Below are 25,468 nucleotides of genomic sequence, written 5' to 3'. Positions count from 1 at the left end.
GTGCTGTATGGCCTTCCATTGCTGCTGCCTCCACCGCCAACCTGCGCCATGTGCCTCTGTCGTCTGCTCACGCTGCTGACGGCTTCCGCTTTTTAACATAGGCCTCTGTATGGCCTTCAATTTTAGCTGCTTACGCTCCGCCACTCTGCCATGGGCCCCTGTACCGCCTCCTCATGCTGCTGCCAGGCCCGTAATCTGCCATGGGCCCCCGTACCGACTCCTCATGCTGCTGCCAGGCCCGTAATCTGTCATGGGCCCCTGTACCGCCTCCTCATGCTGCTGCCAGGTCCAGAGTGTGTCATGGGTCCCTGTACGGCCTCCCATTGCTGCTGTCTCCATCGCCACACTCTGCCATGTGCCACTTTTAGGTCTCCTCACACTGCTGGTGGGTTCCATTTTGTCATAGGGTGCTGTATGGCCTCCCATTGCTGCTGCCTCCACCGCCACACTGTGGCCCCGTGACTGCCCAAATGAGTGAAGTGTGCGGTGATTCTAAGATCGACGGCACTCATCTGCATGTCATACTGACTGACAGTATTATTTCTCTTCCCCAGCAGACTCCAAGGGCATTTAAATTAAAGGTACAGTGTTCTGCACTAATATAAAGGCTCTCTGAAGCCTAGAAACACCCTTTTATAAGTTAAATTCGCAGCGAATATATTCGCCTCGAATCGAATTTATTCCGCGAATTCGGCGAATCAGCCGAATCGAATTTTTGAATACTTCGCTCATCTCTATAAATAATATTCATTGTAATGTGTAAACGATGATCGCGTTCCTTCATTTTTATATTGAATAAAAGTTCTTTTCTTATTATCTATCGCTTTTGTAACTTTGGCCGTAAGCCACATAGGTTGGATTTTTAGCCTTTTATACTTGTTGCCCATGGGAATATATTTTGCAGTGTGGTCACATACAGTGGGGCAAAAAAGTATTTAGTCCGCCACCAATTGTACAAGTTCTCCCACTTACAGAGATGAGAGAGGCCTGTAATTGGCATCATAGGGAGACCTCAACTATGAGAGACAAAATGAGAAAACAAATCCAGACAATCACATTGACTGATCTGGAAAGAATTTATTTGCAAATTATGGTGGAAAATAAGTATTTGGTCACCTACAAACAAGCAAGATTTCTGGCTCTCACAGACCTGTACCTTCTTCTTTAAGAGGCTCCTCTGTCCTGCACTCATTACCTGTATCAATGGCACCTGTTTCAACTTGTTATCAGTATAAAAGACACCTGTCCACAACCTCAAACAGTCACACTCCAAACTCCACTATGGTGAAGACCAAAGAGCTGTCGAAGGACACCAGAAACAAAATTGTAGACCTGCACCAGGCTGGGAAGACTGAATCTGCAATAGGCAAGCAGCTTAGTGTGAACAAATCAACTGTGGGAGCAATAATTAGAAAATGGAAGACATACAAGACCACTGATAATCTCCCTCGATCTGGGGCTCCACGCAAGATCTCACCCCGTGGGGTCAAAATGATCACAAGAACGGTGAGCAAAAATCCCAGGACCACACAGGGGGACCTAGTGAATGACCTGCAGAGAGCTGGGACCAACGTAACAGAGGCTACCAGCAGTAACACACTACGCCGCCAGGGACTCAGATCCTGCAGTGCCAGACGTGTCCCCCTGCTTAAGCCAGTACATGTCCGGGGCCCTCTGAAGTTTGCTAGAGAGCATTTGGATGATCCAGAAGAGGATTGGGAGAATGTCATATGGTCAGATGAAACCAAAATAGAACTGTTTGGTAGAAACACAACTTGTCGTGTTTGGAGGAGAGAGAATGCTGAGTTGCTTCCAAAGAACACCATACCTACTGTGAAGCATGGGGGTGGCAACATCATGCTTTGGGGCTGTTTCTCCGCAAAGGGACCAGGACGACTGATCCATGTACAGGACAGAATGAATGGGGCCATGTATCGTGAGATTTTGAGTGCAAACCTCCTTCCATCAGCAAGGGCATTGAAGATGAAACGTGGCTGGGTCTTCCAACATGACAATGATCCCAAACATACCGCCCGGGCAACGAAGGAGTGGCTTCGTAAGAAGCATTTCAAGGTCCTGGAGTGGCCTAGCCAGTCTCCAGATCTCAACCCCATAGAAAACCTTTGGAGGGAGTTGAAAGTCCGTGTTGCCCAGCAACAGCCCCAAAACATCACTGCTCTAGAGGAGATCTGCATGGAGGATGGGCCAACATACCAGCAACAGTGTGTGCCAACCTTGTGAAGACTTCCAGGAAACGTCTGACCTCTGTCATTGCCAACAAAGGATATATAACAAAGTATTGAGATGAACTTTTCATATTCACCAAATACTTATTTTCCACCATAATTTGCAAATAAATTCTTTCCAGATCAGCCAATGTGATTGTCTGGATTTGTTTTCTCATTTTGTCTCTCATAGTTGAGGTCTACCTATGATGCCAATTACAGGCCTCTCTCATCTTTGTAAGTGGGAGAACTTGCACAATTGGTGGATGACTAAGTACTTTTTTGCACAACTGTACAGTCTTTTTGAAGAACTCCCATTTCTGTGTTGTGTTCATTGATGTCAATATTCCCTCCCAGTCTAAGTCTTGGAGAGCAGCTCCCAGCCTTGAAAAATTAGCTCTCTTAAAGTTGAGCGTTTTTATTTTTCCCGTATGTGCTTGCTGTTTACAGCTAACAATAAATAAAATCATGTTATGGTCACGGCTACCCAGATGTTATTTTATATGGACATTCGTAAGAAGCTCTGCATGGTTGGAGATGACCAGGTAAAGCAGAGCATCATTCCTAGTTGGGGCCTCTATGAACTGGACCATAAAATTGTCCTGTAGTAGGTTTATACATTTTTGCCCTTTAACTGTTCTTGCAGTACCTTTACTCCAGTCAATTTCTGAGTAGATACCATCCCCCATTATTATCACTGTCCCAGCCCTTTCCATCTGTTGGAGGAGCCCATTCTCCACCTCCTCATTAACACTGGGAGGCCTATAACAAACTCCAATGATGACCTTTGTAGTACCGCCCCCCATGTGCAGTTCCACCCATAATAATTCAGCCTCATCACACTCTCCATCAACTAGGTCCTCTGAGATCACTTCTCACACAGAGACAGACACCACCACCTTTCCTATTCCCCCGTCTCTCCAAAAGAGAACCTAGCCAGGAATATGAATGGCCCAGTCATGTGAGGAATGAAGCCAAGATTCAGCAATACCAATTCAATCCTAGTTCTCTTCATGCACCAAACCTTCCAACTCACCTATTGTGCTGGGCACACTTCTGGCATTGGTGACAAACACGTTCATTCACTGACACCTTATTCACACGGATTTTGTGTATTTTTTTATTTTCATACAAATTGTATCAATTCCACTGGTTGTTTGTAACATGGAAACCTTTTTCCCATCTGCCATAGCCCTCCCCCCATCTTTCCCCATTCCACCCCCCAATAAGTACTGACCCCGGTCTGATCTGTCTACCCCATTATAATTGAATTTTCCCTCCCCCCTCCATCCTAGTTTATATACTCCTCCAGCCTTCCCCCAGCACAGCAGGCCCCCTTCCATTTAGGTTCAAACCATCTCTAGCATATAGGCTGCACCCCAATGAAAAGTCAGCCCAGTGCTCTAGGTCAGGACTCCATTTTTATTCTTCCCCTGCCATCAATGGACAACCCGGTCCCACACTTCATCCATGTCTTTGGGGACCTCTGATTTCCTTATGAACTGTTTCTTCCATGATGAAGATCAGCCATGGAGTATATCTGAGGTGTATATCAGGGTGTGCTTCTTCCCCACATAAGAGCTGGAATGTCCAGCAACATTCATCTAGAAGACATTTCCCACACTCAAGGCACTAATACACCTCCAGGGTTGTGTGGGACCCCTGATATACAGGAAGACAGGATGTCAGTGAGGAACATTTCCCTCACTCAGGACAGGAAAGTGGCTTCACCCCTGTGTGAGATCTCTGATGTTTGGAAAGACCGGACTTCAGTGAAAAACATTTCCCACACTCAGAACAGGAATACGGCTTCTCCCCCGTGTGAGATCTCTGATGTCTGGAAAAATTGGACTTCTCTGAAAAACATTTTCCACACTCAGGACAGGAATATGGCTTCTCCCCCGTGTGAGATCTCTGATGGTTGTGCAGACTTTTCTTCTCTGAAAAATATTTCCCACACTCAGGACAGGAATACGGCTTCTCCCCTGTGTGAGATCTCTGATGTCTGGAAAGATTGGACTTCTCTGAAAAACATTTTCCACACTCAGGACAGGAATATGGCTTCTCCCCCGTGTGAGATCTCTGATGGTTGTGCAAACTTTTCTTCTCTGAAAAACTTTTCCCACACTCAGGACAGGAGTATGGTTTCTCCCCCGTGTGAGATCTCTGATGTGTATAAAGACTGAATTTCACTGAAAAACATTTCCCGCACTCAGGACAAGAATATGGCTTCTCCCCTGTGTGAGATCTCTGATGTATGAAAAGTCTGGACTTCACTGAAAAACATTCCCCACACTCAGGACAGGAATACGGCTTTTCCCCCGTGTGAGATCTCTGATGTCTGTTAAGATAGGATTTACGTGAAAAACATTTCCCACACTCAGGACAGGAATACGGCTTCTCCCCCGTGTGAGATCTCTGATGTTTGTAAAGAGAGAATTTATGTGAAAAACATTTCCCACAATCAGAACAGGAATACGGCTTCTCTCCCGTGTGAGATCTTTTATGCCTAATAAGATTGGATTTACATTGGAAACCCTTCCCGCACTCAGTACAGGAGAAGCTCTTTTCTGTAGGAAGGCCGGCCCGGTCCCGCACAGTCTGAGGTTCCTCAGAATACGAGGAATCCGATGGTCCATCTACACTGGGTGGTGCCGGATGGACATTGGAGGGAGCCGGGTTTTCTCCTGGACTATACTGTGTGATGTCCTCATCTTCTACTTTCCAGTCTGGAGACAAAGTGAGACAATCCTCGGAGGTTTTCCTCATCTCCCGACCATGGACTAAAATACAAAGACAAAGAGGATTACTAGACAGGAGCTGATTGGTTCCCCAAACCTGGACTCCGCCCACATCAGGAAGCTTGGTCTATGAGGAGCTTACAATTCCACCCTCAAGGGAACTAGGAAATGGCTCCTCTGATCTCCTACCAGGTCATTTCTTTATTCATGGACCTTAGTCAGAGAGTGAGGAAACAACCAGAACTGTCTTTTATAGGAGGGACAGTGATGAGGGGATTATAGGATGAGGGTCCCCACCCCCTCTATCACTCATCGCCATCTTCCCAACACAAGAAGTACTGCACTTCCTTATTTACTCCATGATTTAGTCATGAAGAACAGCGGGGCTGAGCCCCACCAGAGGTCAGAGAGTGAGGATGGGGGGAGAACAACCAAGATGAAGACTGGACTGATCCTGAAGACCACCATCATTGGGGTATTGACTCCTCCCTCATTATCACTTTCTGTTTAAGGGTCCAACATTGGAGGATGTTATCACATTATTATCACCATGTAAAAGTCTGTGCTCCAATCACATCATCCGATATAAAATGTCCAGCTGGGAGGAAATGGGTGTAAAAAAAGAGAATCCATATTATGTGTATATATAACAGTGGGGGGAGGGGGGAGAGCAGAAGTCAGGAGTATGTAATGTACAACATAGAGTATATAGTGCAGGGGTCAGGAGTATGTAATGTACAACATAGAGTATATAGTGCAGAGGTCAGGAGTATGTAATGTACAACATAGAGTATATAGTGCAGGGGTCAGGAGTATGTAATGTACAACATAGAGTATATAGTGCAGGGGTCAGGAGGATGTAATGTACAACCTAGAGAATATAGTGCAGGGGTCAGGAGTATATAATGTACAACAGAGTGTATATAGTGCAGGAGTCAGGAGTATATATTGTACAACATAGAGTATATAGTGCAGGGGTCAGGAGTAGGTAATGTACAATATAGAGTATATAGTGCAGGGGTCAGGAGTATGTAATGTACAACATAGAGTATATAGTGCAGGGGTCAGGAGTATGTAATGTACAACATACAGTATATAGTGCAGGGGTCAGGAGTATGGAATGTACAACATAGAGTATATAGTGCAGGGGTCAGGAGTATGTAATGTACAATATAGAGTATATAGTGCAGGGGTCATGAGTATGTAATGTACAACATAGAGTATATAGTGCAGGGGTCAGGAGTATGTAATGTACAACAGAGTATATAGTGCAGGAGTCAGGAGTATATATTGTACAACATGGAGTATATAGTGCAGGGGTCAGGAGGATGTAATGCACAACATAGAGTATATAGTGCAGGGGTCAGGAGTATGTAATGTACAACATAGAGTATATAGTGCAGGGGTCAGGAGTATGTAATGTACAAGTTATATAGTATAAGGGTCAGGACTCACAGTATTAGTATTCTGTAATCAGTGGAAGCTTAAATGTTTACTGTAGACAACATGTAGAGGTGAGCTGGGATTAAACCATCATGAAACCGGTTAGATTGGAGGTGAGCAAATCCTTAGACAGAGGGGTGGCGGTGGACGTGGTAAAATTCGACAGAGGGGTGGCGGAGGACGTGGTATACTTGGACAGAGGGGTGGCGGTGGACATGGTATACTTGGACAGAGGGGTGGCGGTGGACGTGGTATACTTGGACAGAGGGGTGGCGGTGGACGTGATATACTTGGACAGAAGGGTGGCGGTGGACTTGGTATACTTGGACAGAGGGGTGGCGGTGGACGTGATATACTTGGACAGAGGGTTGGCGGTGGACGTGGTATACTTGGACAGAGGGGTGGTGGTGGATGTGGTATACTTGGACAGAGGGGTGGCTGTGGACGTGGTATACTTGGACAGAGGGGTGGCGGTGGACGTGGTATACTTGGACAGAGGGGTGGCGGTGGACGTGGTATACTTGGACAGAAGGGTGGCGGTGGACGTGGTATACTTGGACAGAAGGGTGGCGGTGTACATGGTATACTTGGACAGAGGGGTGGCGGTGGACGTGATATACTTGGACAGAAGGGTGGCGGTGGACTTGGTATACTTGGACAGAGGGGTGGTGGTGGATGTGGTATACTTGGACAGAGGGGTGGCTGTGGACGTAGTATACTTGGACAGAGGAGTGGCGGTGGACGTGGTATACTTGGACAGAGGGATGGCGGTGGACGTGGTATACTTGGACAGAGGGGTGGCGGTAGACGTGGTATACTTGGACAGAGGGGTGGCGGTGGACGTGGTATACTTGGACAGAGGGGTGGTGGTGGACGTGGTATACTTGGCCAGAGGGGTGGCGGTGGATGTGGTATACTTGGACAGAGGGGTGGTGGTGGACGTGGTATACTTGGACAGAGGGGTGGCTGTAGACGTGGTATACTTGGACAGAGGGTGGCGGTGGACGTGGTATACTTGGACAGAGGGATGGCGGTGGACGTGGTATACTTGGACAGAGGGGTGGCGGTGGATGTGGTATACATGGACAGAGGGGTGGTGGTGGACGTGGTATACTTGGACAGAGGGATGGCGGTGGACGTGGTATACTTGGACAGAGGGGTGGTGGTGGACGTGGTATACTTGGACAGAGGGGTGGCGGTGGACGTGGTATACTTGGACACAGTTCCCCACACACGTCTAATGTGTAAGGTAAAGTCTATGGGCTGGAAAAATTTGAATGTAAATGGATAGAAAACTGGCTAAATGATTGTATTCAGAGAGTAGTGGGTAATGATTCATACTCTGAATGGTCTAGGGGTGTCAGTGGGGTACCCCAAGGTTCAGTGTTATTAGTGGGGTACCCCAAGGTTCAGTGTTATTAGTGGGGTTCCCCAAAGTTCAGTGTTATTAGTGGGGTGCCCCAGGGTTCAGTGTCATCAGCGGTGTATCCCAAGGTTCAGTGTCATCAGTGGGGTACCCCAAGGTTCAGTGTTATTAGTGGGGTTCCCCAAAGTTCAGTGTTATTAGTGGGGTGCCCCAAAGTTCAGTGTTATTAGTGGGGTACCCCAAGGTTCAGTGTTATTAGCTGGTTCCTGCCCAGCCTATGGCCAGATGGTGGCCGGGCGAGAACCTCGTCCCTCTGGGTGGAAGACATATGGCGTCCTTCTAGGCATGCGCAGTTGCATGCCTGCAGAGCTGTGAAGCGATCTGTCACTGGCCATGTACCTCGGACACGGCCAATGACAGATCTGTGTACCGGCCCTGTTGGCAGTACCATGTGACCTGCTGTGACCAATCACTGCAGGTCACATGACAGTCGTATACAATGGATGGCTTCATTTTCTTCCCAAAAGACGACCAAAAATTATGAAATAAAAACACATTTTTCTTTTTTTCTGTTATAAAAGTTTGCAAATAAATAATTGTTCTTCATAAATTTAGGCTGAGATGTATTCTGCTACATGTCTTTGGTGACAATAACCCAAATTAGGATTTATGATTTAGTCTGTAGGAAAGTTATAGAGTTCACAAACTATGGTATAGATCTGAAAATTGATCAGTCCTGAAGTACTGACGGCCAATCTAATTTCTTGAGGTCCAAGAATGTCAGAACAGTACAGATATCCCCCAAATGTCAGGACGGTACAGATATCCCCCAAATGTCAGGAGAGTACTGATATCCCCCAAATGTCAGAACAGTACAGATATCCCCCAAATGTCAGGAAAGTACAGATATCGCCCAAATGTCAGGACGGCACAGATATCCCCCAAATGTCAGGGCAGTACAGATATCCCCCAAATGTCAGGACAGTACAGATATCCCCCAAATGTCAGGACGGCACAGATATCCCCCAAATGTCAGGGCAGTACAGATATCCCCCAAATGTCAGGACAGTACAGATATCCCCCAAATTTTTGTTTGGGTACAGTGTGAAAGTGCTGAAACCTGAAAATTGGCCTGGGCAGTAAGGGGGTAGAAGTGCCCGGTATGGAAGGGGTTAGTGGGGTACCCCAAGGTTCATTGTAATTAGTGGTGTACCCCAAGGTTTAGTGTTGGGACCCCAACTTATTAATATATTTATAAACAATATCGGGTCTAATATTAAAAATCCCAAGGGGGGATATGATCACCATGTATAATACATAAGGGGGATATGATCTTCATGTATAATACATAAGGGGGGATATGATCTCCATGTATAATACATAAGGGGGATATGATCTCCATGTATAATACATAAGGGGGATATGATCTCCATGTATAATACATAAGGGGGATATGATCTCCATGTATAATACATAAGGGGGATATGATCTCCATGTATAATACATAAGGGGGGATATGATCTCCATGTATAATACATAAGGGGGATATGATCTCCATGTATAATACATAAGGGGGATATGATCACCATGTATAATACATAAGGGGGGATATGATCACCATGTATAATACATAAGGGGGGGATATGATCTCCATGTATAATACATAAGGGGGGATATGATCACCATGTATACTACATAAGGGGGGATATGATCTCCATGTATAATACATAAGGGGGGATATGATCTCCATGTATAATACATAAGGGGGGGTATGATCTCCATATATAATACATAAGGGGGGATATGATCTCCATGTATAATACATAAGGGGGGATATGATCTCCATGTATAATACATAAGGGGGGATATGATCACCATGTATAATACATAAGGGGGATATGATCTCCATGTATAATACATAAGGGGGGATATGATCTCCATGTATAATACATAAGGGGGGGATATGATCTTCATGTATAATACATAAGGGGGGATATGATCTCCATGTATAATACATAAGGGGGGATATGATCTCCATGTATAATACATAAGGGGGGATATGATCTCCATGTATAATACATAAGGGGGGATATGATCTCCATGTATAATACATAGGGGGGGATATGATCTCCATGTATAATACATAAGGGGGATATGATCTCCAAGTATAATACATAAGGGGGTGGATATGATCTCCATGTATAATACATAAGGGGGGATATGATCTCCATGTATAATACATAAGGGGGGATATGATCTCCATGTATAATACATAAGGGGGGATATGATCACCATGTATAATACATAAGGGGGATATGATCTCCATGTATAATACATAAGGGGGGATATGATCTCCATGTATAATACATAAGGGGGGGTATGATCTCCATGTATAATACATAAGGGGGGGATTGCTGTAGGAAAGTCCTGGATTCTTTCTTGGATACACAGAATATAACTGGATGTAACATTTATGGGGAAAGTTGATCCAGGGAATATCCGATTGCCTCTCGGGGGGTCAGGAAGGAATTGTTTCCCCTGCAGGAGCAGATTGGATCGTGCTTTGCTGGGTTTTTCCTTCTGGTGGATCAGCTGTGGGTGTCGGATTATAACTTTTATTTTTAATGGTACAACTAGATGGAATGTCTTTTTTCAGCCAGACTAACTATGTAACTCTGTTGGTCCCACACCGCTGCCTCCCATCTCCTGAGACTGCACTCAGTGACTTGGGTCTGAGACACTACAGACATATCCCTCCACCCGGCACAGCCAGCAGATAACAGAGAAGGTCCCCTGGAGGAGTCAGGCACAAGGCAGGAGACCCCAGTCACATGTCCTGGGTGCCTACAATATGCAATGCTTAGAGTAAAAATCAACATTTTGCTGCCAGCTGAACCCCAGAACCTCCATAAATCCAGTCTAGAGACATAAATTGTGTCTGCAGCACAGAGAAGGAAGATTATCCGAGAGAAATCCAGGAATACAGGACGGGGAACACAGCTCAGGAAAGTGACCAGGGGATTACAGGCTGATATCACCCAGTCCCCGCCCTACTCTGGACCAATCAGTGAGCAGTATGGGTGGAGGAATGGATTTAGTGTTCATGACCCACCTGTGCTGATCTCTGTAGGAGTGTCCTCCTCTATAAATGTCCCCGTTATTCCATCCTCCTCCATAGACTGCTGATCATCCCTCACATACGCCTCTTCTTCTTCTGCTTTCACCTCAAATTCTATATCGATTGGATCTCCACTCTAAATCAAGGAAATGAGAGAAAATATCATCTGTAAAATGTAAGATTTATGATTGTGACATCACACACAAAATCCACACATTGTCTCCCTTCACAGAAGCAGATCACATGTGATATGTGGGTACATTTCCCCTAAATACCGCATGCCATCCTGAAACTGTCCATTTCCTATCCCGTGTTGCGGTATTGACCACAAACACTGAACACGCTCAGTAAATACCGCATGAACAGGCGTTACATTCACAGAAGGAAATAAAGAATGAAATGCATGCGGTCATTAATTAGTGGTGGAGACATGCGGCATTCAGGAAATGTGTACTGCTTGGTAAAGAGTGGGCGGCCGCTGGCATCCTTAACAACCAGTAAACTACATGGTTGTTAGGGAGCGAGTGGCCGCCGCATCCTAACCAACCAATAAATCTGAAAAAAAGAATTACTGGAAAGGAAAAATTAAGAAAATGGCGTGGGGTCCCCCAGAGGGGTCTAGTATGGATTTTGAGGGGGACCCCTTGCCAAAATGAAAGAAATACATACCAGACCCCTATCTGAGCATGCAGCTCGGCAGGTCAGTAAACAGGGGGATGAGAAAGCAACCCCCCCTCCTGAAACATACCAGGTCACATGCCCTTAACATGGAGTGGATGTTCTGTTGCAGGGGGGGGCTTTGCTTCTCCAAAGCACCTTGTCCATGTTGATGGGGACAAGGGACTCTTCCCCACAACCCAGGCTAGTGGCTGTGGGGCTTTGCAGGCAGAGGACTTACAAAATTTAACAGAGGCCCTCAGATCCCTCACCCCATGGGAATGAGTATGGGGTACATGGTACCCCTAATTAGTCACCACAAAAAAGTATTCTGTTAAAGACAGCAGGCAGTATTTGACAAGTCCTTTATTAAAAAAACAAAACTAAATCAAAATGTCTCCCCGGTGTAGATCCATCATTAATCACGATGCTCGCTGTCACCGCTGACTCAGAAAGAAAAGCTCCGCTCCCAATGAAGACTCCCCTCTGTCTGACAGCTCTGCTGCCACTAAATATACTAAGGGACGGTGCCACTCGGTGATGTCACTGACCGGGGCATGTTGTATTGGTGACATCACAAGAGGGTAAGGCCACCCAGTGATGTCACAGGGTGGTAGAACTCCTTAGTTTATTTAGAAGTGAGAGGCGGCGGAGCTGTCAGATGGCAGGAGGGGAGCTTTGTTTTGTCTTCGAGTCAACAATGACAGCGAGTATTGTGATTGGATCATTGATGGATCTACATCAGGGGGATATTGTTCTTTATTTGTGTTTTGCCAAAAATTACTTTGAGTTTTTTTACACTACACTTTTTTTGGTGAATGAATAGGGGTGCTATGTACAGGTGTAACTCGAAAAATGAGAATATGGTGCAAAAGTTCATTTATTTCAGTGCAGCAACTTAAAAGGTGAAACTAATATATGAGACTCATTACATGCAAAGCAAGATAGTTCAAGCCGTGATTTGTCATCATTGTGATGATTATGGCTTACAGCTCATGAAAACCCCAAATCCACAATCTCAGAAAATGAGAATATTCCATGCAATCAATAAAACAAGGATTGTACATAGAACAATATCGCACCTCTGAAAAGTAGAAGCTGCATATGTACTCAGTACTTGGTTTGGGCCCCTTTTGCAGCAATTACTGCCTCATTGCGGCGTGGCATGGAAGCTATCAGCCTGTGGCACTGCTGAGGTGTTATGGAAGACCAGGATGCTTCAATAGCGGCCTTCAGCTCTTCTGCATTGTTCGGTCTCATGTCTCTCATCTTTCTCTTGGCAATGCCCCATAGATTCTCTATGGGGTTCAGGTCAGGCGAGTTTGCTGGCCAATCAAGCACAGTAATCCCACGGTCATTGAACCAGGTTTTGGTGCTTTTGGCAGTGTGGGCGGTGCCACGTCCTGCTGGAAAATGAAGTCAGCATCTCCATAAAGCTCAACTGTGGAAGGAAGCATGAAGTGCTCCAAAATCTCCTGGTAGACGGCTGCGGTGACCCTGGACTTAATGAAGCACAGTGGACCAACACCAGCAGATGACATGGCTCCCCAAATCAACACAGACTGTGGAAACTTCACACTGGACTTCAAGCATCTTGCAGTGTGTGCCTCTCCATTCTTCCTCCATACTCGGGGTCCTTGTGCCTCTTTATTCTTCCTCCATACTCGGGGTCCTTGGGCCTCTCCATTCTTCCTCTATACTCGGGGTCCTTGGGCCTCTCCATTCTTCCTCCATACTCGGGGTCCTTGGACCTCTCCATTCTTCCTCCATACTCGGGGTCCTTGGACCTCTCCATTCTTCCTCCATACTCGGGGTCCTTGGGCCTCTCCATTCTTCCTCCATACTCGGGGTCCTTGGGCCTCTCCATTCTTCCTCCATACTCTGGGTCCTTGGGCCTCTCCATTCTTCCTCCATACTCGGGGTCCTTGTGCCTCTCCATTCTTCCTCCATACTCGGGGTCCTTGTGCCTCTCCATTCTTCCTCCATACTCGGGATCCTTGGGCCTCCCTCTCCATTCTTCCTCCATACTCAGGGTCCTTGGGCCTCTCCATTCTTCCTCCATACTCGGGGTCCTTGTGCCTCTCCATTCTTCCTTCATACTCGGGGTCCTTGTGCCTCTCCATTCTTCCTCCATACTCGGGGTCCTTGTGCCTCTCCATTCTTCCTCCATACTCGGGTTCCTTGTGCCTCTCCATTCTTCCTCCATACTCGGGGTCCTTGTGCCTCTCCATTCTTCCTCCATACTCGGGGTCCTTGTGCCTCTCCATTCTTCCTCCATACTCGGGGTCCTTGTGCCTCTCCATTCTTCCTCCATACTCGGGGTCCTTGTGCCTCTCCATTCTTACTCCATACTTGGGGTCCTTGGGCCTCTCCATGCTTCCTCCATACTCGGGGTCCTTGTGCCTCTCCATTCTTCCTCCATACTCGGGCTCCTTGTGCCTCTCCATTCTTCCTCCATACTCGGGGTCCTTGTGCCTCTCCATTCTTCCTCCATACTCGGGGTCCTTGCTTTCCAAATGACATGCAAAAGTTGCTCTCATCAGAAAAGAGGACTTTGGACCACTGAGCACAGACCAGGTCTGTTTTTCTTTAGCCCAGGTAAGACGCTTCTGGCGTTGTTTGTTGTTCAGGAGCGGCTTGACAAGAGACATACGACATTTGAAGCCCATGTCCAGGATCCGTCTGTGTGTGGTGGCTCTTGATGCACTGACTCCAGCCTCAGTCCATTCCTTGTGAAAGTCCTCAACACTTTTGAATTGCCTTTTCCTGACAATCCTCTCCAGGCTGCGGTCATCCTTGCTGCTTGTGCACCTTTTTCTTCCACACTTTTCCCTTCCACATAACTCTCTATTAATGTGCTTTGATACAGCACTTTGGGAACATCCAACTTCTTCTGCAATTCCCTTTTGAGGCTTTCCCTCCTTATGGAGGGTGTCAGTGATGGTGTCAGGTCAGCAGTCTTTCCCATGATTGTGATTCCTACTGAACCAGACTGAGAGACCATTTAAAGGCTCAGGAACCCTTTGCAGGTGTTATGGCTGAATGAGCTGATTAGAGTGGGACACTTTGAGCCGAGAATATTCCACCTTTTCACAATATTCTCATTTTCTGAGATTGTGGATTTGGGGTTTTCATGAGCTGTAAGCCATAATCATCACAATGATGACAAATCACGGCTTGAACTATCTTGCTTTGCATGTAATGAGTCTCATATATTAGTTTCACCTTTTAAGTTGCTGCACTGAAATAAATCAACTTTTGCACAATATTCTCATTTTTGTGAGTTTCACCTGTACTCTATACTCATTAACATTGTGGGGGGGGCGGGATCTGGGGGCTCCTTGCTAGAGGTGGCTTCCAGATTCCAATAAGCACCCCACCCACAGCCCCCACAACCACTGCCCAGGGTTGTGGGAAAGGGACCCTTGTCCCCATTGACACGGGGATAAGGTGCTTTTGAGGTGGCAGAGCGCCCCTGCCCTGAAGCACCCACCCCATGTTGAGGGTATGTGGCCTGGTATGGTTCAGGAGGAAGGTGGGCACTCACTAAGGGTTTGGTATTGATTTTGAAGGGGAACCCACGCCTTTTTTTTTTATTATTTTGGCATCGGGGTTCTCATCAAAATCCATACCAGACCTGTCACAGCTGTCAGCGGGGAACTTGGTGGTCGTCCGCTCCTTGTTTACTGGTTGTTGGGGACACTGGCGGCTGCCCTCTCCTTAACAACAAGCTATTTACAAGTGTTGCTAAGGACACCAGTGGTAAATTACCCGCAGGATTCACTACTAAAAACAGAATGCAGCATCTTACTACATACTGGGATACGGGAAGATACCGCTTTGTGATTGGAGCCCATAGTCTCTACAAGTCCATGTTCTAGATTCCCTATCCCACCAACCTTGTAATAGTGAGGGATGGTGTGACCTTCCTGTGTGGAATCCCGGGAATACAGAGGACGGGGACATCTCTCTGGTGGGTTCCTGGTATTAGGTGGCTCCATCATATCCTTGTGTCCTTCTGAAAACTCCTCCATCACTCCATACTCCTCATCCTCCTCTTTATACTCTTCTTTAACATCAATATTCTCATCCCCGAGGATTCTACTCTGAAAGATATAATAAAACATTCATTGTAACAAACATGCTGTGTATAAATCACAACTACCAATAATTGTCATCATCTACCTGATGATGGTGAGGGATGGTGTGACCTTCCTGTGTGGAATCCCGGGAATACAGAGGACGGGGACATCTCTCTGGTGGGTTCCCATGACTGGATCCATCTGTAGGAAACACACACACTGACTGAATCCATTGTTTCTATGTGTTTATCAGATGATGGGGGATCTAGGTGGATCCTCCGTACTGCTCTCTCCTTTACAATAAAGTCTCCTCTTACCCGGTGATGTGAGGGGCGGCTGATTGTCCATCATGACGTCCTTGTAGAGATCCTTGTGTCCTTCTAAATACTCCCACTCCTCCATGGAGAAATAGACAGTGACACCCTGACACCTTATAGGAACCTGACACACACAATGATACAGTCACCATCCAGACACATCCCTTGTCTGTTACTGGAGAATGTCCCAGAATTCCCGGCACCGCTCACCTCTCCTGTCAGCAGCTCAGTGATCTCTCTGGTGACTTCTAGAATCTTCTTCTTCTTTCTCTCTTCTATCAGGGAGGGAGGTGGAGGCAATGTGATGTCATATGATCTCCAGACTTCACAGGAGGAAAACTCTACATCTGAACACAAATAGTCACATCAAATGATATTCCCAGAATCCTCCTCACCTCTCCATTCAGGTCTCCATTTTATTAAAGCCCCACTTCAGGCTGAGGTATAATTCCCCCCCACAGGACCCCCACACTACGCAGGGTATAGGCTTGTTGCAGCATTCTGATGTCATTACATACAACGCAGGACCAACAGTCCCACTTTACATGTGAGGATACCAAGGGGCCCCACATCCTAAGAGCATCAGAAAAAAAAGCCAGATGGAGGAACATTGGGAGGAGAAGCTGTGAGGTCAGTGTGATGTCATAGGATTCTCTGACTCTGGTTGGAGGGACATTGGGAGGAGGAGCTGTGAGGTCAGTGTGATGTCATAGGATTCTCTGACTCTGGATGGAGGGACATTGGGAGGAGGAGCTGTGAGGTCAGTGTGATGTCATAGGATTCTCTGACTCTGGATGGAGGGACATTGGGGGAGGAGCTGTGAGGTCAGTGTGATGTCATAGGATTATCTGACTCTGGATGGAGGGACATTGGGGGAGGAGCTGTGAGGTCAGTGTGATGTCATAGGATTATCTGACTCTGGATGGAGGGACATTGGGAGGAGTTGTGAGGTCAGTGTGATGTCATAGGATTCTATGACTCTGGTTGGAGAGGCATTGGAGGAGGAGCTGTGAGGTCAGTGTGATGTCATAGGATTCTCTGACTCTGGTTGGAGAGGCATTGGAGGAGGAGCTGTGAGGTCAGTGTGATGTCATAGGATTCTCTGACTCTGGATGGAGGGACATTGGGAGGAGGAGCTGTGAGGTCAGTGTGATGTCATAGGATTCTCTGACTCTGGATGGAGGGACATTGGGAGGAGGAGCTGTGAGGTCAGTGTGATGTCATAGGATTCTCTGACTCTGGATGGAGGGACATTGGGAGGAGGATCTGTGAGGTCAGTGTGATGTCATAGGACATATAGACTCTGGATGGAGGGACATTTGGATGGGGAGATTTGAGGGGTCCTCTATATGAGGCTCCCATGCAAACCAAATCCTTGTTCCTGGGTGCGTCCTACCTCTCCTAAACTGAAGAGTGAACTTTGACCTTTACTATCCAGAAATCTGTCCGGAATCTGTGGAAGTAAGCTGTCATGTGATCAGGTGACGTGCGGAGGAACGGAGTGTAAATAGCAGACAATTGTCTCCAGAGCCCCTAATGGTGGGGATGGATTTGGCGGCGTGCTGGTGCCAAGTTTCCTCCCCCCAGGGTCACTGCAGGTGTGGAGAAAAGCTGTGTAAGAGGATATGGAGAAGAGATGAGGAGGAGATCCAGGAATCAGGAGAAAGGTCAGGGCAAGCAACAGACGAGCGCATCCAAGAGACCAAGCCGGGGTCACTACACAGAAAATCAATCCAAGGAAACAACAGGCAGGACGAGGAATAGCAAGAAGGAGCTGAGAGACAAATGAGAATATTGCTCAGCCAATGGGAGATGATCTCAGCATGACTTCCATCATGAAGGAGATGAGGGGGAGGGGAGGAAGTCACTGAAGGTGACCATAGATCCATGGAAATTCAGCTGGTTCAGCAGGGATTGCTCACATTTCCATACATGTGTGGCCACTGCCGGATAAAAGCCACTCCCCCAGTGGCTGCAGCCAATAGCTTCAGTGCTGATCCGTGTATTCTGTGAGCGGAGGAGTTCCCCCATTGTCAGAATACAAGAGTGCAGCGGGGAGGATTCCCCCATCCACCTCCAATGTGTGGATGGGGGAATCGCTTCAGCTTTTATGGTCATCCCGCTGGCTGAACGATAAAACTGAACCATGTAGGCCAGCTTTGGGAGCAAATATATTATCATCAACTCCTCCCCCTGAAGGGGTTCATCTGGGTTCCCACACTATATATGTGTGTATCATCATCTGCTGGAGATAAAAGACATCACAATGACTATGGAGGAAGAGGACGGACATGACTATGGAGGAAGAGGACGGACGTGACTATGGAGGAAGAGGACGGACGTGACTATGGAGGAAGAGGACGGACGTGACTATGGAGGGAGAGGACGGACGTGATGGGGGGTTACTGGGTGTAAATAGGAAATAACATCTTATTACCTCCTCTGCTGCCACTTCACGTCTCCTCTCTACTTCCTGCCTGTACCTGACATCACTTCCTGTCTGTACCTGACATCACTTCCTGTCTTCAATAGAGACTTCCTGTCTGGGTAGAAGTGAGATCCCCACCTTGTGGAAATCAGAGGAACTGCAGCCCCGAGAAGTGTCTGGTAGTGTGACCCCGGCCTTCTGCTGGGTGTGTATGGACTGTAGATCCTTATAGAGGGGTCACCTCCACTCCCACCAAGGGGGACAGAAATATATGACTGCTCGGGGGAGGGATTTTGTCATCTTTGATTTTGCAGTAAAACGTAATTGCAGATTTAGTCCTGTCACATATCTGTTATATGGATACAAGGAACCCCAGATGAAAAATGGCTCCTGATCCCCATATTACATCAGATTTTTTATTTTGGTGGGCATCAGATTTCATGATTGACATTAATGTACAGCATAGGACATTTCTGATAATTATTTTTCTTTACAATTTCTCTTTTTGTGAGTGAATAGAGGTATAGAGGAAGAGACCCTTGACCTTGTCCCCCCTGGCAAGTCCTCATCTCCATGTTGAGGGCATGTCACCTGGTATGGTCCAAGAAGGAGGAAATACACCCCCTCCCCACCTGTTTCATGGCCTGGCCTGCATGCTCAGATAAGGGTCTCGTATGGAATGTTGGCAGGACCTTCAGGAACATATCTCAGATAGTCTCTGTAAGGTGACCATAGACATGGAGGACACCAGCAATGGTTGGGATGTAACATACCCTGTAAAGGTGGCATGATATGACAGATATTCCTGGAATTCAATGTTCAGTATTACAGATACAGTGTTCTCTTCATTTAGTGGTCAGTAGAAGACAAATGGTCACAATATAAAAATCTGAATAGTCGGCTCTGGAGTGTGAAGATTGGAGGAATGAACACCTAGATGGCAATAATGATCTGACATCCCTGTAGACATAGATACAGATGAATGATCTGTCACCTCACTGAGCCTCAAAGGAAATATTTTGATGTGCTGATCATGACCCCAGTGGGGAGAAGAGATTTGTGCACATTGGGCTCCCCACTGGCTGCAAAGGATTGTCCTTCTTATATAAAATGTTATGTGTCAGGAGTGCAGAATCCCAGAGGGGCCCCCACCATGGTCCTATGGGGTCTGCTCATGACAGCCATGCTGTGAATGAATATGTTGTGATCAGACTTAAACAATGGTGTTGGAAATCACATTGCCAACCCAGAAACCAGAAATGTTGGGTCCATATCTATCTATCTACACACAAATCTATCTCTCAACCCCCCACCTCACCCCCTCGGTCTCCGCCCGAATCACACACCTACTGAGCGACATATCAGACTGGATGTCGCTCCACTTCCTTAAACTGAACCTCTCCAAAACCGAGTTTCTTGTCTTCCCCCCAGCCCGGACCACACCCCCCATTGACTTCTCCATCACATCCAACAAACCCGCCCCGCAGGCCAGAGTACTTGGTGTCATTCTGGACTCCAACCTATCCTTCCAGCCCCAAGTCTAATCTTTAACAAACTCGTGCCGACTCCACCTCCGCAACATGCAGACTCCACCTCCGCAATATCGCCAAAATCCGCACGTTCCTAACCCCAGAAACCACTAAACAGCTCATCCACTCCCTCATCATATCACGACTCGACTACTGCAACTCCCTCCTCACTGGCCTGCCTCACCACTGGCTATCCCCGCTTCAGTCCATCCTGAATACGGCTGCCAGACTCATTCACCTTACCAACCGCTCCATTTCCACCAGCCCCCTCTGCCAATCCCTCCACTGGCTTCCACCCCCCTCTGCCAATCCCTCCACTGGCCTCCATTCAGTGTCCTCCACCCCCCTCTGCCAATCCCTCCACTGGTTTCCGATTGTGCAACGGATCAAATTTAAAATCCTAACGCTGATGTACAAAGCCGTCCACCATACTGCCCCGAACTACATCACCGACCTAATATCCAAGTACCGCCCAACACGCACACTCCGCTCCTCACAAGACCTCCTTCTCTCTAGTTCCCTGGTCTCCTCCTCCCATGCCCGCCTCCAGGACTTCTCCAGGGTGTCACCCATCCTCTGGAACTCCCTGCCCCAACCCATTAGATTATCACCTACTCTCCTCTCCTTTAGGCGCACCCTGAAAACCCATCTCTTCAGGGAAGCATACCCCACCCCCTGCTAACTTGCCGACCTCCTCCACTCTTCCTACCACTCCATCCCCCACAGCTATCTCCTCCTGTGCCACCATCCCCTCCCTCCTAGATTGTAAGCTCGAAAGAGCAGGGCCCTCAATCCCCTCATGTTTTGCATTGTATTGGTATTGTTCTGTCACATGTTCTGTCCCCCTTTGTAATGTACAGCGCTGAGCGAACTATTGGCGCTTTATAAATACTGTATAATAATAATAATATAGTCCATGGCACCTTCAGAAGACAGAGCCAACCCCGGGGCTGAGGAGGGAACACCCCCAGAGGTGATTGGATAGGGTTAGAGCCCCCATACTTATCTCTATAAATTAGGAAGCATGAGATATGGACTTGGTCTCCTGTGTTCTCATCTGTGACTATACCGTCTACAAGAAGATGAAGAGTCACATTCCGTAATCAGCCCATTCTTCATATTTTATTCTGTGTGTCACCCCAATGGGCTCGTTCACAAGGACAGAGTGGCCCCAACCCTACTCTATGTGAGCGAGCCCATTTGGGTGACACATATTTCGGGAGTTTGGTTTATCAGGAGGAGATCATGTGTATGGAGTTATTTCATCATCAACAGAATGAAATATCAAGAGGGAGCTAATTACAGAGTGCAGCTGATGAGAATCCTTCATGTGACAAGTCACCTCCAGGCCCAACTATGGCCCCAGGCAGAGACAATAATATCAATAGTTATTTGTTATTCTTAAGAAAGATGTAATCCTCAGGACATTGCTGCTGAGTTATGGAGGGTTTTATAGGCTGATTGCCATCATATGGATTAGATTGGATAAACCATGTCTGTATCTTCCCCACAAAGGATAATTAATAGGCAAATGTTACAAGAAAACATTCAAAAAGCTGAACTCATCGCACAAGGCCATGTTCAGGGAGACATTTCTATGGGCTGCACTTCCTCTGAGCTCCACAAGGTGATGTTCTCGCTTATACACAAACAGGAAGACAATATGGAAGACAGGAAGTGATGTCAGGTACAGACAGGAAGTGATGTTAGGAACTGACAGGAAGCAATATCAGTACAGACAGGAAGTGATGTCATCTACAGACAGGACATGATGTCAGGTACAGACAGGAAGTTCCATGAGGTAGGAAGTAGAGAGGAGACGTTGGTGGAATTGGCAGCAGAGGAGGTAATAAGATGTGATTTTTTTATTTACACCCAGTAACCCCCGTCATGTCCGTCCTCTTCCTCCATAGTCACGTCCGTCCTCGTCCTCCATAGTCACGTCCGTCCTCTTCCTCCATAGTCACATCCATCCTCTTCCTCCATAGTCACGTCCGTCCTCTTCCTCCATAGTCACGTCCGTCCTCTTCCTCCATAGTCACGTCCGTCCTCTTCCTCCATAGTCACGTCCGTCCTCTTCCTCCATAGTCACATCCGTCCTCTTCCTCCATAGTCACATCCGTCCTCTTCCTCCATAGTCACGTCCGTCCTCTTCCTCCATAGTCATGTCCGTCCTCGTCCTCCATAGTCACGTCCGTCCTCTTCCTCCATAGTCACGTCTGTCCTCTTCCTCCATAGTCACGTCTGTCCTCTTCCTCCATAGTCACGTCCGTCCTCTTCCTCTATAGTCACGTCCATCCTCTTCCTCCATAGTCACTGTGAGTTGTCATCCATGGTGAGTAGTCTCTGGAAACAGATGGTGTTGGCGGTCAGCATGTGTTTTCTCATTGGGCATCGTTCATTATTAATGATGTAGATCTGCATTGTTGGATGACTAATGGGGGATTACTTTGGGGAAATCTTTGTTTATTAATAAAGGACGAGTCATGTGATGTGGGTGACGTCTTTATTTACTATTTACATTATTTCTTTCTGAATGAGCCCCCCGGGGTATACGTACCCTTACACATTCATGTGGGGGAGGTAGCTGAGAGCCCTCTTATTTGAAGGGGGGATTCAAGATTCCAATGTGTCCCCCACCAGGAGACCCCCCTGGGTCAGGGTTGTGGGGAAGAGGTCCTTTACAAGATACACTCCCCATATTGAGGGCACATGCCTGGCATGGTTTAGGGGAGGGGGTGCGTGATCTGGGGAGGACCCCCAGCCTTCTTTATTGTGTGGGCTTCCCCCATTTATATCCATACCAGACTCCCATCCAGGATAAGGGTCTGCTATGGATTTGTAAGGAGGACCCCACACAGTCTTGTTTTTGTTGTGGAAGTTCCCTATTACCATGTATCCCAGGCCGCTCTATTTACAAACTAGACTGAACCGGGTACATTTGGCTCCTCAATACCTCTCACTATCACCAGCTCCAATGTACTGACATCATGGCTGCTCTCAGACCCCCCACCAGGTATAGGGGCCCCCCTGTGATGTCTGCAGCTTCTGACTCTGTATTTAGCCTGTTGGAGCTTCATATACACATATCTGTCTCCAGTCAAAGGACAAGAAAACAAGGATTTTCCTGATATTACAGACCTGCAGGAAACACAACAAACACTAAGTAACCTGATCTACATGTTCCATCTCCCACTGAGAGCAGCCCGTCTATTACCCCCTTATATCCCCCCCCTAATATTATACAACCAATACAGTCCAGATAATTCTCTGCTATCCATCTACAGAGAAAACCACATGACCCCACCAATGAGGATGGAGGAGGACCGGAGTCACATGACTGAGAGGATACTAAACCTCACCCTGGAGATCATCTACCTGCTGACTGGAGAGGTGAGGAGGATTCTGGGAGGTCACATGACATCACTCTCATCTCTATTAATAACACGCAGACCTGACCGGAGAGGTGAGGAGGATTCTGGGAGGTCACATGACATCACTCTTATCTCTATTAATAAAACACAGACCTGACCGGAGAGGTGAGGAGGATTCTGGGAGGTCACATGACATCACTCTCATCTCTATTAATAAAACACAGACCAGACTGGAGAGGTGAGGAGGATTCTGGGAGGTCACATGACATCACTCTCATCTCTATTAATAAAACACAGACCTGACCGGAGAGGTGAGGAGGATTCTGGGAGTCTAACATGATATTCCTATTGGTTCCTCAATACAGAGATTTCCTCTTCTGAAGTCAGGTGATCATATGACCATCACAGTGCCTCCATGTGACTCCTTAAACCCTGAGAGACACAACATGCAGAAGATTCTAGAAGTCACCAAGAAGATGATGGAGCTGCTGACAGGAGAGGTGAGCGGTGCCGGGAATTCTGGGACATTCTCCAGTAACAGACAAGGGATGTGTCTGGATGGTGACTGTATCATTGTGTGTGTCAGGTTCCTATAAGGTGTCAGGGTGTCACTGTCTATTTCTCCATGGAGGAGTGGGAGTATTTAGAAGGACACAAGGATCTCTACAAGGACGTCATGATGGACAATCAGCCGCCCCTCACATCACCGGGTAAGAGGAGACTTTATTGTAAAGGAGAGAGCAGTACGGAGGATCCACCTAGATCCCCCATCATCTGATAAACACATAGAAACAATGGATTCAGTCAGTGTGTGTGTTTCCTACAGATGGATCCAGTCATGGGAACCCACCAGAGAGATGTCCCCGTCCTCTGTATTCCCGGGATTCCACACAGGAAGGTCACACCATCCCTCACCATCATCAGGTAGATGAGGAACAATCACTGATAGTATCATTAGGATCTGTACATTATCTGCATTGTTACCATTGATGGCATTTTATTATATATTCAGAGTGGAAACCTGAGAGATCCTAAAGTTGAGGTTAAAGAAGAGATAAAAGAGGAGGAGGATGAGGATGGGGGGATGGAGGAGTCAGAGCTTCTAAGAGAACACAAAGATCTGTACCAGGACACCATGGTGGAGTCATCCAGCTACAGGAACCCACCAGAGAGATGTCCCCGTCCTCTGTATTCCCGGGATTCCACACAGGAAGGACACACCATCCCTCAGTATTGCAAGGTTGGTGGGATGGAGAATCTAGAACATGGACTGATGAAGACAATGTGTGGAGTTTTTATGTGATCTTATATTTTACAGATGATATTCTCTCTCATTTCCTTGATTTAGAGTGGAGATCCAATCGATATAGAATTTGAGGTGAAAGCAGAAGAAGAAGAGGCGTATGTGAGGGATGATCAGCAGTCTATGGAGGAGGATGGAATAACGGGGACATTTATAGAGGAGGACACTCCTACAGAGATCAGCACAGGTGGGTCATGAACACTAAATCCATTCCTCCACCCATACTGCTCACTGATTGGTCCAGAGTAGGGCGGGGACTGGGTGATATCAGCCTGTAATCCCCTGGTCACTTTCCTGAGCTGTGTTCCCCGTCCTGTATTCCTGGATTTCTCTCGGATAATCTTCCTTCTCTGTGCTGCAGACACAATTTATGTCTCTAGACTGGATTTATGGAGGTTCTGGGGTTCAGCTGGCAGAAAAATTCTGATTCATGGGCGTTACTTGACACAGACACCTGGGACATGTGATTTGGTTCTCCTTCCCCATGCCCGGGTCTAGTAAGATCTCTGACAGAACAATTCTCCCAGGGTTACTTGTTCTGTTATCTGCTGGCTGTGCCGGGTGGAGGGATATGTCTGTAGTGTCTCAGACCCAAGTCACTGAGTGCAGTCTCAGGAGATGGGAGGCAGCGGTGTGGGATCTCTGCAACTTGTCTACAGTAAACATTTAATGTTCCACTGATTACTGAATACCAATATTATGAGTCCTGACCCTTACACTGTATCATTTATATTGTAAATTACATACTCCTGACCCAAGCACTATATACGCTATGTTGTACATTACATACTCCTGACCCCTGCACTATATACACTATGTTGTACATTACACACTCCTGACCCCTGCACTATATACTCTATGTTGTACATTACATACTCCTGACCC

At 47.0% G+C, this 25,468-nt stretch overlaps 2 protein-coding genes across 2 annotated transcripts; one reads left to right on the top strand and one right to left on the bottom strand.

The window, feature by feature from the left end:
- Positions 1-3,498: 3,498 nt before the first annotated feature.
- Positions 3,499-18,438, bottom strand: LOC149435386 (uncharacterized). The gene is made up of 7 exons (XM_089662718.1): positions 18,387-18,438; positions 16,160-16,296; positions 15,950-16,073; positions 15,736-15,833; positions 15,450-15,656; positions 10,888-11,029; positions 3,499-5,008 (listed from the first exon to the last, which is right to left on the bottom strand). Exons 3-7 carry the CDS (start codon positions 16,032-16,034, stop codon positions 3,930-3,932), a joined length of 1,611 nt encoding a protein of 536 aa, XP_089518844.1. The 5' UTR covers positions 16,035-16,073; positions 16,160-16,296; positions 18,387-18,438; the 3' UTR covers positions 3,499-3,929.
- Positions 18,439-23,622: 5,184 nt separating this feature from the next.
- Positions 23,623-25,010, top strand: LOC149435385 (uncharacterized). Its single transcript, XM_089662715.1, has 5 exons — positions 23,623-23,780; positions 23,867-23,990; positions 24,107-24,204; positions 24,293-24,520; positions 24,993-25,010. The coding sequence occupies exons 1-5, from the start codon at positions 23,676-23,678 to the stop codon at positions 25,008-25,010; spliced, it is 573 nt and encodes a 190-aa protein (XP_089518841.1). The 5' UTR covers positions 23,623-23,675.
- The last annotated feature ends 458 nt before the right edge of the window (positions 25,011-25,468 follow it).

Source organism: Staurois parvus, unplaced genomic scaffold, assembly GCF_062004578.1.
Source record: "Staurois parvus isolate SC_StPar_1 unplaced genomic scaffold, SC_StPar_1.0 ptg001525l, whole genome shotgun sequence".
Taxonomy (NCBI): Eukaryota; Metazoa; Chordata; class Amphibia; order Anura; family Ranidae; genus Staurois; species Staurois parvus.
This window is presented reverse-complemented; position numbering and strand designations above follow the sequence as displayed.

Excerpts from the sequence above, each read along its gene's own strand:
- LOC149435385 (XM_089662715.1), top strand. The coding sequence starts at position 23,676 with ATGACCATCACAGTGCCTCCATGTGACTCCTTAAACCCTGAGAGACAC. Across the intron at positions 23,991-24,106 it reads GCCGCCCCTCACATCACCGG|ATGGATCCAGTCATGGGAAC; the intron begins GTAAGAGGAGAC and ends TGTTTCCTACAG. Across the intron at positions 24,205-24,292 it reads CCATCCCTCACCATCATCAG|AGTGGAAACCTGAGAGATCC; the intron begins GTAGATGAGGAA and ends TTATATATTCAG.
- LOC149435386 (XM_089662718.1), bottom strand. The coding sequence starts at position 16,034 with ATGGAGGAGTGGGAGTATTTAGAAGGACACAAGGATCTCTACAAGGAC. Across the intron at positions 15,834-15,949 it reads GCCGCCCCTCACATCACCGG|ATGGATCCAGTCATGGGAAC; the intron begins GTAAGAGGAGAC and ends TGTTTCCTACAG. Across the intron at positions 5,009-10,887 it reads TCCTACAGAGATCAGCACAG|TCCATGGTCGGGAGATGAGG; the intron begins GTGGGTCATGAA and ends TTTGTATTTTAG.